The 14,216-nt window shown below is 38.4% G+C and overlaps 1 protein-coding gene across 4 annotated transcripts in view; it reads right to left on the bottom strand.

The window, feature by feature from the left end:
- Positions 1-14,216, bottom strand: part of RBMS1 (RNA binding motif single stranded interacting protein 1) — a 151,949-nt gene that overhangs the window by 66,399 nt on the left and 71,334 nt on the right. For all 4 annotated transcript variants that reach the window (XM_027678765.1, XM_027678766.1, XM_027678767.1 and 1 more), the window contains exon 2: positions 255-430. In XM_027678765.1, the coding sequence (XP_027534566.1) occupies positions 255-430 (176 nt within the window). The remainder of the gene's footprint in view (positions 1-254; positions 431-14,216) is intronic.

Genomic DNA, 14,216 nt, shown 5'->3' with positions numbered 1-14,216 from the left:
ATCATAGTTTTTGTGAAAGCAATGGTTTGATTCAGTTCACTGCTGTATTTCTACTTTCTTTGCTTTTCCAAAGTGCCAAACAATCTTTTCCTTCTGACTGCCAAGGAAGTTGAAACCTGCCACCATACTACAGCACAAGGTTGGCTGTTCATGAATCTGTTTTTCTTCCCTCATAATCCAAACACTCGGTTTGTATACCTACTATAGGCTTTTAAGGTATGACATTATAATTTACATTTAAACATAGTACTTACGGTTGGCATAATTTTACCAGGTCCTGGTCAGTGGTGTTTGGAGGCAGTGCTCTGATGTAAAGGTTAGTTTTACTTAATTGATCCCATCCTGAGTTGCTGCTGCTACTACTGTTGTTATTACTGCTGGTGGTGCTGGGACTAGGAGGAGCCATTGGGTGGGCTGGTACAATGGACTGCTGCAAAGGAAAAAGCATGTTAGAGTAAACTATAGATAGCAATCACAGCATGCACATCACATCAGCTCAGTCTACAGTAGCCTGTTTACCATATGAAGCACTGTGTTAAATCTGTTTGTAATTACTCATGGATTTTAAAGACAACTGCTTTCACACCACATTTGGGACAGGATTCACAGGCACATTCTAATAAACCCAACCACCATTTGATGCATGCTCAGTGCATGATACAGGGTCAAATTATACATAACCTCCACTGAATATTACTCATAGGATTTTATCACTCTTTATTGTGTTATCTGATGTGAAAATGAAAGAGAAGATATTGTTCCTCTTGGTTCCAGCAGGTATAAAGTTTATATCGCTATGATTGTTTCGCATGTCAAATTGTGGCAGACACAAAGACCACGCTCTTTCCTTAATCTATCCAAAAATACAAAAATAATTAGAAGCCTAATCTCTTCTTCTTCCATCTCTTCTGGCTTTTAGTACTTCACACAATACTGCTATTGGGGTTTTCTTTTAAGATATAGTCCACAGATAGCTCAGGGACTAGACTTTAAATTAATTGAGTGCCTCGGCAGAACTTTCATACTGCCACCAATTTTCCATATTTGTGGATTACTCCAAGACTGTCAAGAAAAGGATTCTATATAATGTTAAAAAAATTCAAGTTTCAAAAGGAGAAAAGCACATAAATACTTCTACCTAGTCCTCAAGGTATCTAATGCTATTGCTCTTAAAATCAGACCCTAACAGAACATAAAAACATCTTAGAGAAAATCTGCAGTAGAGCAATCATTTGCATTAACAACAGTATAGCAAGATACTGTACAGAAAGTACTATGAACAGGTCTGTGGTGTTGTAAGAGAGGAATATTTTAACAAAACACTAGAGAACTACCGTTGCCAGTAAACGTCTTGTGACTACATGGTTTTCACTGCTGAACTGGCTGCATGTGGCCCCTTTCCTGTAAAAGCCTGAGCTTCTATGGCTCAAGAAGCTCATAGAAAGAACTGCCCTGTGAACTGCAGAGGAAAGGCATGGTACGGGGGAAAAATTTGAAGTGTAATATATAGTGAGATGTCAGCGTAGGCTCACTTGTTCCTGCCCTGGTGCCACCCTCTTCTTTGGATTAGTACAAACGGTTGTACAGCCACAGACCGAACCAAAAAATTATCTTCCCTGATCTGGTACACCACATGTGGCTTCGTGCTACGCAAAAGCTTTGGCTGTCACAAGGCAGGGAACAGGAATGTAAAGAGAGAGAGGAAAGCATTAGAGTTCACCTCTGCTTAAAGCACCCATGAAACTACACCCTTAATAAGAAAAGTGAAACTATTTTGGACATAACCTCAGGAAATTGGAATGAAATTGTGAGGAGGAAAAAAGTACAAAGGCATGCCTTATATCAGATATTTTATGATAATTATGTGTTTCTTTTTTGTGTTTCCCTAGGAAGGTTTCAAAATCTTCCAATTTGGCATATTGCAAAGTTTATTATGCAGCTATAATGGCCTGGAACAGCCAACTGCAAAACTTGCTATAAAATAAACATTAATAAGTAGTAACACTGTTGTTGCCTAATTTAATTGAATTGAAAATTACCAAAAAGAATTAAATACACGCCATAATCATGTAATATTTCAAAACTGAATATCAATATTTCATTGCCATAAGGTTAGAGATTTTTGTGTTTTGTTTGGTTTTAATAAAGATTTTTAGAAACATCAAATCTCTTCCAAAATATTTATATTTGGAATTGAAGCACTGATCTAGAATTTCTTCCAGGGGAAAAAATTAAATGCTCTCTTCCAAGATTGCAATGGAAACATTGACATATTTTAACTATAGCAGCACAAGTCAGATTGTCAGACCACTCTTCTTCCAGTAATGCCAGGCAACTATTTTTGGGGTTACAAGCAATGCAAAATGACAGAGCAATTAGTTTCAAAACATTTTCACAACAAACAGAACAAACTTAGTCTGGCACAATGATATTCTCTTCAAAAGCCTTCAGTGGAGTTAAAACGCAAACAGCGACCAAACGCACAACTACTCTATTCACAATTTCGAAATGCACACTTGCCTCGAGCACACATGTACAGCTGGCAGAAAACTCAACATACATGTACCCATCTTCATCTAAACTGGTAATTACAACTGAAGGCTAAGAGCCTCAGTTAAGTTTTTCAGTAGGTTTGGTTTGGTTTTGCTTTTACTTCTTAAAATGTTTTTCTCTTAAAATCTTTGTTTTTCTACGTTATGAAGAACTGGAGTTTTGTAAAATCTTGTCTCCAGTTGGCCAAAGGCAGGAGAGGAAAATGTGTGTCTGTGTGTAGAGAGAGCAGGAATCCTAACTGTCTGCCTTTAATACATAAACACTCCGTTCTGAGAAATTTAAGCTTTTATTTAAACATGAAGACGTTCTAGTGCTAGTGGTCACATCCAAACATGATGAGAATGTAAATGGGACTACAGATGTCTTCCTAAATTTACAGACAGAAGATTTTTCACTGCTTCCACAGAGACTCATACCTTTACAAGCCTTAAAGGCTTTACAAAACACAGATGCTGGGCATACTGCAGCTCTCAAAGCCTGCAACCCAATGACAGACAGACAGCCATTAAAGGGCCAGTGACAGCTTAAAGCCATACGACTTAAACATGTTTTTTACATTAAAACTTAATTTTAAAACCTGAATCATTCTTTCCGCTCTGTTCTTCATCGATGACTACTTGTAAAAACTAAATTATAGAGGTCCCTCTGTTGTTCAAAGGGGCTTATTTTTCCAGTTGCTATTGCTGCAAAGGGCTGGTTGGCAGCGCAGTCACGGAGGAGCCTCCTACGCTGACAGCGCACGCCAAGAGAAGAGTTTTTCTGCTGGCGTAGTTGCATCACCTCTCCAAACAACACCAGCTAAGCTGATAAAAGCTCTCTTCTGCCGGCACAGCTGCATCCACACCTGGGCTTTTGCCAACATATTGATGTCAGTGAGGATGTACAACTTTTTTCCACACCCCTGGCTGATGCAGTGCTCGCTGGCAAGACGTTCTGCAGTGGAGACCTGGCCAAAGTTTGGGGCTGTTTGTTAAGAAACAGCTTTCACAAACATTAACTGAAAACTTTGCCTAAAACCTGAAATCAAATTTGAAAAGTTTTGTTTTACAAACTGTAGTCTTTCCTGCAAATCCACATCAAAAGCTGTTCTTAAGTTTTTGTCATACGGACCTCACAACAATTTGCAATATTGTAACATAAACAAAAACACATTCATTAATTTTTCTTTTAAATCATTGCATCTTAAATTAAAACACTGAACACAAGGATAGGAGAAATAAATCTAAGCAAGAGATCATTATTTCTTGTGACAATATTCCTGTTCACAAGAAATACCATTGTCACACTGGTTTGCCATTTCCTCCTTCGTTTTCACTCCCAAAGGTAATTAGACATCCTTCTTTCTACAGAGCAGTTTCCTTCCTGTCACCTTCAACAAACATCTAAGCAAAAAAGGCCAGTGACAGAATAATCATCCCGTCTGCTCTCTGCTGTATGATCACCCTATCCCATTCTGGAGCCAGCTGTGAGGAGCTTCCAACACTCTTGCCTGATCTCTGAAGGACTTTCCCTCCAGTCCTCTCCACAGCACCACTGCAGCAGTGGGAAAACCACAGGTACTTGTTAGAAAAACAAAAAGCTCACTGGCTGAACAGTCCCTACGAAGTGCCTTAAAATAAAAAGAATTGTCTGTCCGAGTTTTCTTTTCAATATAAAACTCAAATGGGACTAATTGCCAGTACTGAAAAACGACTAGAGAATATACTCATACGAACCATTCCTGTCTTTCTTATAAACTACTCTATGCTTAAGGACTGGAAATGAGTCAGAGCAGAATTTTGTCTGCCAAAGAGGAGAAGAGTCTCTTTGCTCTCAACAGGAAAAAAAAGACACCAAACCAAAATGGAGTAACCTCAAGAAATTTCTTTGACCTGGGGGTTGAGAGATACTGACCATTGCTGCCTTCAGACTATAGAAGTCCAAAGAAATTTCAACAAGCAGAAGATAACTTGGATAACAACTGTCCCAAAACAGAGCATGATCATTATGGTAGCAATCCTTTTAAGTCTCTAACTTTGTGTTAGAGACTGTGTATGAAGAGCAGGTATATAGAGCATGCTGGCATTTAATTATGAGTGTCTTCACTCAGCTAAAATTCCTGATGGAAAAAGTACCGTGACTTTTAACAACAGAGTTAGTTCTTGCAAATCTACTGTAAATTCAAACCATAAATTGCTGCATACATTAACTACTAGATTTAGCCATCATCTCATAATATTAAAATCTTGCTGCTAGGGTTTTCCTAGCTTTCTTCAGGTGACTAAGCTACAAGTACCTGCTTACCCTGCCTGGCTTAGCCTAACCTCCCTGATTTCCCTCAATAGTATTTTGAAACAGAACCTTCAGTAACTGGCAGTGACATAAAAATTACCATACATTTTTCATGAGCATGTGCAACAGTGATAAAAAGTATTCAATTACACAAATCTGGACTTTTTTTTAAATTAAATTGGGAGTTGTTTAATTTATTTATTAATTATCTAACACAGAGCTTTACATGTACAATGAAAGCAAGGGCTCAAGAGAACAAAAGATGCCATACCTCGCGAAGCAAGACACTGACACATTTTGTGCACAGCTTAGGAAACAGAAAATTGTTCGGAACTACATCACGTCCCTAGCAGAAAGAAGAACTTAAAGTGTTTAACAGAAATGACTGTTCACTGATGAATACAGTTGCTTTATCACCTTTTTTTAGATAAGGGGACACTAAACCTTGATCACCTAGTCTAAGCCAGCAAACCGACGGCTGCGGCAGAGATGCCATTTTGAGTGTCTTGCACTATTTTATTTCATGGTTTTCCTCATCATGCCTGAAATGTAATGGCAAGGAAAACTGAATTTCTGGAGGCCTCTCCAAGTCTAATTCTCAATGGACATGAGTCAACCAGTAGAAACCAAAATATCTGCTGCTGCTGCATTCAAATCTCCTGCCTTAGGGTAGGTTCTCCAACTGCTGTTCTTCAGTCTGTCAGCACTTGTCACAGGAAGATTCAGTAAGTCAGATGCTTTCTAAGCATTTTCAGGATGATACCAGTATAAAGAATATCTCAGGAGCTCCAGACTCCTGTTTAAAAACTCCTCAGACAGGAAAAAACCTGCCCCCCTTTTTCACCTTTAAAACACCAACCTTAACTTCTCTTTGTATGGGTAAAGAATATGATCTCCCAGTGACACTGTAAGAGTCAATAGGACTATTCCAGCAAGGGCTGGTTTACTGCACAAGACTGAAACCATGGACATCGCGTTCTGTGATCATACAGAGATATTTGCATACCCAGGATCCAAGTCTATTCTATCTTCCTTTAGATGGTGATGAGGGGTGTTAGTGCTCCAGCCACAAGAAGCAGAAGCAATTAGGTTCTGGGAAGACCAAGGACCCTGTAGGTGGAGGCTGGTATTGCAGAGACTCTTTCTGTTACAAAACATCACAGACAGCCCAGGAACACCTGGAGGTACAGCCCTGGATTTCTCAAAAAAAAGTTGTCTAAACATATCATATCTTGGTATAAAAGAACTATACCCAAAATACTACAGCCGTAATTACAATAATGATGGACTGCAATAAATAGGTGGAAAATTAAGTACTGAAGTTAAAAAATAAATCACACTGAACGGGGAAGCCGCCTCACTTTGAATTTTATTCCTTAACACATAAGTTTTAAGAGGAGTTTGCAAGATAAAAATAGAGGGTTATGCCCTTTTTCTTGCCTGTGTGTTACAGCCAAGTCCTATGAAAACTACTTTTCTAAATATGGTCCTCTCCATACTAAAAGGAAACAAAAGAAAATAAAACCTATAGGTGGATATCACCATGATTCTATGAAAATAAAATTTGGAGGAAGTTATTTTCACTCTTTTTTTTTTAGTTAACATTCTCTTTCTTAACAAACCCATTGTGTTTCAACTAATTTGAACCAACTTGCCATTAAGGATAAGAAATGTTTCTGATTAAATACAAGAAAGCTGTCAATGTCTTTTTTTGAGCCATATAAGAAGCCCTTCCTTGAAACACAGAAATGCACGAATGAGTAGATGCTTCTCTCAGCTTTCTTTTTAAAAGAACTTCACGAAGAGTGGCTCTATCAGTAATGAAACAAGACAAAGTCTAGTATAAGTCCTTAGTCATGGCTCAGATGCTCCCAACAATTTCACCTCTAGACTATTCTGACAAGTTGTCTCCCCACTGAGCTATTTTACTTCCTTTCCTCAGATCCTACAGTAAAGTAGCAGGACTAAACTTGTTCTCACCAGAAGCAACAATTACTACCAACAGAAAGTACAGAAGTAAACCTTCCCAGCTTGTTAAAAAATGTAATGTTTCCATATTTTTAAAGAAAATGGAACCAATGTTATTTAAATGACACATATTAAAGCTTAAAGCAACAGCAATCTTCTGTTGGTAATGAAACAAAGCTCAAAATCTCTCTATTTCCTTTTTCTGAAGACACTTGAAAAAGTGTGAGCATAATCCTGGCCACATTGAAGTATATGACAAAACCCACACTGATGCTTCTGAACAGATTTTTTTCTCCAAGAATATGGTGTGGGGTTTTTTTCATTATTATTACTAAAATGAAAAACCTTTCTAACTTGGAGATGGCCGAAGAGGTGGTAACAACAGAGCAAGCAACAAATGCAAGAAGCTCCTTCTGGTTCAGGTAGCTCTTCTAGAGTCAAAGTTCCCAGGAACTCAGCTACTCCATCAACTTTATCCCGTCAGGCATTTTCAAGTGCGCCACTGACCGATTCCCCTAATCCAAAGACAAATAAAAGGTGCTGGATACACAAAACTAGCCACACCACAGCACAAAAGGTATCACAAAGGAGAGCAAGGGGAGTGCTGAACTGGGCTACATCCTATTATTTTGCATAGGTTATGAATCCTTTTTCCTTCTAGCTGCTCATCGTGAATCCCAGCATTGCTCTTCCCTCTCAGTTTTATACCTGGATTCCCTGGACAATCCCCCGAAACAATACATTGGTCCCATGCCCTAGCCATGACTGAATTATAGACACATCTAAAGCAAAGTATTTGAGTTCTAGTTTCTGAAATTTGAACAAGCTGCAGCAATACAACACCTAGTCCACATTAAAAGAATCTAAAAAGAAAGATGCTGAAATACCTGAAGAAAGACAACATGGTACTAAGATCTACCAGACAGACAAAAAAGCATGTACATGTTTTTGTGGTTAGCCCTTCATGAAGCAATAGACACAAAAGAATTCACTGCCAACTTCCTTCTTAACTCTAGTAAACACACAGGCCTATTTCCTTCAGTGAAACCAGCCAAGGCTTTTGCTCAGGGTCCAGAAAGCAAAGGGTACTGAATATTTAGACTGTCAAAGTTTTTGTTCCAGCCTGAGGATTCAAATTACAAATAAAAGAAAACACATCTATTTTCAGAGAGTCTTAACTTGTATACTAATGGTTTATGCCAGCCCCTGAAAGGTAGCAAGACCAACACATGACACTGAATACAAATAATAACAAAATTCCTCCCTTGCACTACACATCTGTTGATATATGTTAATAGCAGGGTATAAAATCTTACAATGTTTTCCACAACAGGAAACATTCAAGATATTGTCAGTAGGGGAAATGCTTCACCTGAAACAGCAATTAACACAAAAACTCCCATGTCATGCAACTAGACCACAGACAGTCACATTAGAGCTGGCAAATCACACACAGCTCACAAGCACTTCAATGGCAGTGCAGACAGTACTTACAGAATCTAAGTCAAAAATGATTCCATAAGCTTTTCATGTCCCAGGTTGTGTGATGGGAGATGGACCACACTGGGTCATATGCTAGCAGGAAGGTCCTACATAGTGGCATAGGCCGTATTTCCAGTAGACTCCATTAAACCAGTGGACGGTTTCTTAGAGTCTTGAAGGCAGTAGCCATGAGGCTTAAGGGGAAAAGTGGAGAACTGTAGCATTTGCATTTCCAGACAGATGATCGTTTTAGTGCTCACAGCATTAAGAGGTTCATAGTGGTCACTTCTCACTGTATATAGGATTCCGCTTTAGCATTTATTAAACAGAAAACTCCTACTCACTATCTCCATTTAAAAACTCTCCAGATGTCAGCCCAAAACATATGAAAAATCAAAGATTATTCAGGCAACTATATTACTTCATGGAAGTTGTCAAATTCCCAGCATGTTAAAAAACTGTCCAGTCAAACTGCAGCTGGCACATACAGAATTCCCAGGAAGAGTTTCTCTTCTCTGTCAGCCATCAAATGTCTTCCTATTTTTATTTTTTTTTAAAGGGTAAGAGGAAGACTCAAGGAATTTCACAGCAATCAGCCCAACTTCAATTCCTCAAAATATTCTGCAACAAATTATTGAACAATCATCTCACGAGAATCTAGAAACAGAGAAAAAATGACCAAAAAATGCAGACAGAATAGATCTGTCAGAAACAGATCACATAAAAAAGTCTAATTTTTTTTCACTGCCAGTGCAACCAGCTTAGCGAATAAGGTAGAAGCAGTAAATATCTAGAGATCTTGACTGAGACTTCTGACATTATCCCACATGATATTTCCATCAGCAAAAAAAGGAAATATTCCTAGACCATTTCTAAGGCACTCTGTAGCAGAAGTGTGGACTGGAGTGGAGTACAAGCTAATAAACTCATTAGATTCTCAGTGTGCCCTGACAGGGGAGGGAAGGAAGAAGAGCAAAAGGCACACTGAAAGGGATTATTGATCCTATTGCTTACTCCTCCTCTTCGGTCCTCAAATTCACTGTGCTTCTGAACCTTTGTGTTTTTAACCCCCTCTTAAGAAGTGAAGTTACCCTAAACCCGACTGAAGACCAGAAGGTGCACTAATATCTCGAAGTAAAAGATACTGCTCTGATTAGGATAACAGAAAGTTCCTATAATTTTTTTTCTTCAGAAAAATAAAACTAAAAACAATTAGACATTTCCCACAATAAAAAAAAAAACATAAAGGAAAAATGGCACTTAATTTTTTTCTTATTCATGAAGCCTGGAAACAAGAGTACTGAGATCTGAGAAAAATAATACATATTATCCTCTTACTGCATTTATAGTGTAATGGGAAGAAGTGGGACTTAAATGTATGGAAAATGAGAGACATGGCTTCATCCTGCATATTTTTTGGCTCCCTTGTAGGAAAATACGAGACACCAGGTAACCATTTCTCTAAGTAAATCCCACAAGACTAAGCTCTGGCAGCAAGATGTTCCTGCATCACACAGGGCAGTTACTTCTGTTCAGAGGACAGACTCTTTTATGAGAAGAATGCTGATCTCCTGCTCTACTGTCATTTGTTCAACCTTTTTGTCATTACCTGTTGTGAACCTTTACCTCCAGTGCTGACATATGGTGCCACAGACAATATTCAGGGTGATTGAAAATTGCTGCTTTCAAGAACTTCTATTTGTGATGTTAAAATGCACATTTTTTATGGGTGTAGGTAGTTACCTTTTTAATTTCATGAAGTAGTAAATATGCCATCTTTTAACTATTAAGGATGTCATCCATTACTGTATTTTGGTGGTTAGTCCAGCTAAATCTCTATATTTCATAAAGCTGCTGTTGATGAGTCTAAGTTAAAAACTAGCACACTACAGATACTTACCTTGGTTTATTCAGAGAAATGCTTGAATATCTGTATTAAAAAGACTGGTAGTACAGAAAAAAAAAAAGGTATGCTTGGCTAATCTTTAGTTCTTTAAAATAATAGAGAAGGAAATGTTTCCTTTGAAAAGTTAAAAACTACACACAGAAGTTTCTTAAGTATTATTCACTCTTATTTCATATTGCATTAGATCTTAGATTTCTGATATACTCTTGCAAGTATTGCCTCTTACTTAAAAAGTGTCACAGGCTTCACGATGCACACAGGAGAATTCTGCAGGTTTTTATTTCAGCTTTTTTACTTTTTTTTAATTTCCTTTTTATTATTTTCCAAACTCTTGGCTTTTTCCCCAAAAACTACAACATCATTATTCTGCTCATCTGGCTATTCCTATCCACCCTCACTCCATAGGCAGCAATTATAGGACAGAAACAGCACCACATTGAAGATGCATGTCAAAAGAAGCATCTGTTTTTCTGGCAAACTCCACGCTGTTGGTGGCATTGGAATTATTGCTATACTGTTTGTCACAGGGTTAGACCACAGATGGCTCTTTTGGCTGACATGGGATCTGCTATGTCATTTTATGTTTATATTCAAGTTAAATAAATTGAAGAACTTGTGCCCGACCATGCATGAGGGAGTCAATTCCTATCAAAATCCCTTTGTCTATGAGTGCTGATTCCTTACGGGCAGCATACTGCACCCAGCCTAGCAGCAGCATTATTACTGTGAACCCCTCTTTCTATTTTAAAGAAGAGAACGTACACTCTTTCTGGCAAGGCCATTTTTCTGTTACGCCACTATTTAATAGGTAGCCCAGTCTATTCCTGCTTCTCCTGCCGCATTCTTTGACAACACTGAGAGAACAGTTCAGGTACCTGGCTCTGGCCCTTTCTTCTACATTCCTCAATCTTATTCTCTCTCTGACAGACCACGCCCTCTTCACTACCGCCAGCCTCTCCAGTTCAGGAAAGGTGGCATGTCAGAAAAATAAAAGCGTAGAAAAAGACAGTTTTGTAAGACTTCATTATCAAGACTGAAGCTAGATGACCCCATGAACAGGCTTCTTTGATCTGCACAATTCATGCTTCACAGTATAGATCACTTTAGATATTTTATCCCTCCTACTCAGTTTGCAAATGTTTTACCTTTTCTAAGTGTCTAATGCATTTCTGTGTCTCCAGGTCTAACTAATGTAGAGGTATCAGCAAACAAGAAGACACTGTAGATATACTGCCCAAGTGCACCACAAAGGTAATTGCAATTCTGATATCAAGAAGGTCCAATTCTGTTGCTCAACAGCTTGTTATGTGCCTGTGTCAAGTTGCAGTTGAATCAATTTCAGTGAGAACAGTTCCATCTTACATCACTTTCCATGGGAATGAATGACTCCTCCATGAGCTGAACAACAGAAAAGCATACTCTGAACATCACTGTCCTTCCTAGTCAATCCACTGTAATTATTTCCATAGTCCTTCATATTATTTGCCATAGAAGTGAGGTCAGCGTGATCTGTGCTGGGCCGAAAATTCCATTCATCTTTTTGCTACTCACTTCAGAAATTTCAAGAAGTGCCCTTGAAAAAAAAAGGTTTTAATATTCTGCAATATGATAAAATGCAGAAGATACAACTCATTACAATCAACACACTGAAAGAGGACATGCACAACATTGCTGGTAAAGGGTTAAAGCAAGTCTCAGGTTAAAACTAGGAAAGCACATACCTAATTCAAGAAACACTAACAGTGTTAAATACAACTTCAAGATTTCATACCCCCACTGCCTTCTACACGCTACAGTCACAAAATAGGGAAGCATAAGATACTTTTCTGATTATTTCAGCAAAGGTTGAAGTGACTATCAACTAAATTTCAACTAAGAGTTTGTGCTAAATTTGTCATGGTATTTTGACATTTGAGGAATCCACAGTTCAGACAATGTTGCTGCAAGTTGTGTGTGTATACATTATATACATATAAACACAGATTTTTATATATACATACATACATATTTATACACACACACACACATATATGGTCTGGCACTGATCTTGTATTTCTCTATGGCAGGGTGACCATACCTCCATAAATGTGATTCTCCTCCATAGCAAAAACACCAAAACTGAATAGAAGCAGCCAACTATTACTAAATTAGCAATACAGCCAGTTTTAGAAAAAGAGCAAGATCAGTAGAAAGTTTTAAAACCATCAGACTCCTTATGTAAGGAGGTGTCAGTTTTCTGCACTTGCACATATCAGCCTAGTTCCACTTTCACCCAGTGGTGCTGCATTCATTTAGACAAGCTGAAACATCTGTCCAAAAGTTTTATACATTTCAACATTCTATAGAATTGACAGACCAGGAGACAAAAGTGTATAATGTTGGCAAAACTTTTCAACATCGGGCTTTTCTACAGAGTACCAGGGAGCAAACTCTGCTTGGTTTGCATGCTGCAACATGTATACCAACTTTCTTTGGATTTTAACAAGACTGCGGGTAGCATGGTATAACACTGCAAACGACATTCCCAAAGTCTTCTAAATTACTCTCAAGACTCTACATGGCTTTCTGGAATAAAACTTAGAAGCTGAAATCTCATTAGAAAAGAACTGGAGTTGAACTGCATTGTTTTTAAGACGTTTGCCTCCCACATCTTTTCCCATTCAGGAGCGGAGCGTAGCAAACCCCATGCCAACCTTGGTACAGGCGCCTGGCTGCACCGCTTGCAGTGAGGGTGTGACACAGCAGTAGGACTTACCAATGATTTTCATTAATTCAACTTCAAATTTCAGTGCAGTTACATGCATTGAGGACAGATAGGAAGGCGATGAATACTGCAATGCTTTAAGTTTGCCTTATACCCAGCAAAAGTGATTTAAGGCAAGAGCTGAGAAAAAGCTGCGTAAAGGCAGACCTGACACTAGCGCCAATGACAACTGTTTCTAAATGTTTGGGACCAGTGGACACCATGTTACTTTTGCCATTTCTCACAGATGATCTTGCACCATTAGACAGCCATACTTAAAGCCCACCATATCCAACATTTTTGGCCAAATGTTTACTACAGCATATGCAGCATAGCTGATATTAAAGGTCCACTTTCTATAGATGTATGATGTAATATGCAGTTCACACACAGGATACCCTGTGCTCTTCAGGAAAAAAGGAGTGGTCCGTCATGCCCAGAACAATTTGCACAACTTTCTCCTATACAGCACACAGAGATTTACCCATGCACAGGCACCACAGCACAAATTACAGTTTAGCATGACAAAAGTAGCTGTGTTTAACTCCTGGGAAAAAAGGAAACAAGCTCAGCCAGCCAATGAATGGTTCAGACAGATATCAAACAACACTTATCTCGTGGCTGCCATTACTACAGAAAATGATGTTAAGATGGTACAGACAACTCCAGACGTCCCCAGTTGATCAGGAAATACTAGCAACAGAGAGTGTAGCTTGATGAGCAGCGAGAAATATTCATACTTTCTCTCATTTGTTATCATCTTGCCCCTTTGCTCTTGAAAGTGTATTTGTGCAAGTATACGCACATAAAGCAGTTTTATCTAAATTATTTTAGATCTATTAAAATCTTAAATTAACCTACAGGCTGTTTGAACACTGAGTACTAAGACAGTATCACACACTTTCTATTTTTTTCTTCCACAAGCCTTTATGACCTGCTATGTTGAAACCATGTGATACGAAGAGTAGTGGGAAAATGTTGACATTTGGACAGTTTTCTCCTGGAAAAGACAAGAAAGTAATAATTTTTGTCTCTAGATATCTCCAAAATCCTAACCTGCAATTGTAGCTTGGTTTAGCTTCCTAGAAGTTAGAGAGAAGCATTTTCCTCTCACATTTCCTGTCAGTACATCTTTTGCATCTCACAGTACCGAGTGATTATGTCCTCCGACACCTTTTTCTCTCCCCAGGTAGACAATTTTTATGCACAAGAATAAAAAAGGAGCATTACTTTATTTCTTTACGGAGAGTTTCAGATGTTACAGTAATACACCAGTCCTTTGTTTCATTACCA

This window comes from Neopelma chrysocephalum, unplaced genomic scaffold, assembly GCF_003984885.1.
Source record: "Neopelma chrysocephalum unplaced genomic scaffold, ASM398488v2 Primary Assembly neopelma1_44, whole genome shotgun sequence".
Lineage (NCBI taxonomy): Eukaryota > Metazoa > Chordata > Aves > Passeriformes > Pipridae > Neopelma > Neopelma chrysocephalum.
This window is presented reverse-complemented; position numbering and strand designations above follow the sequence as displayed.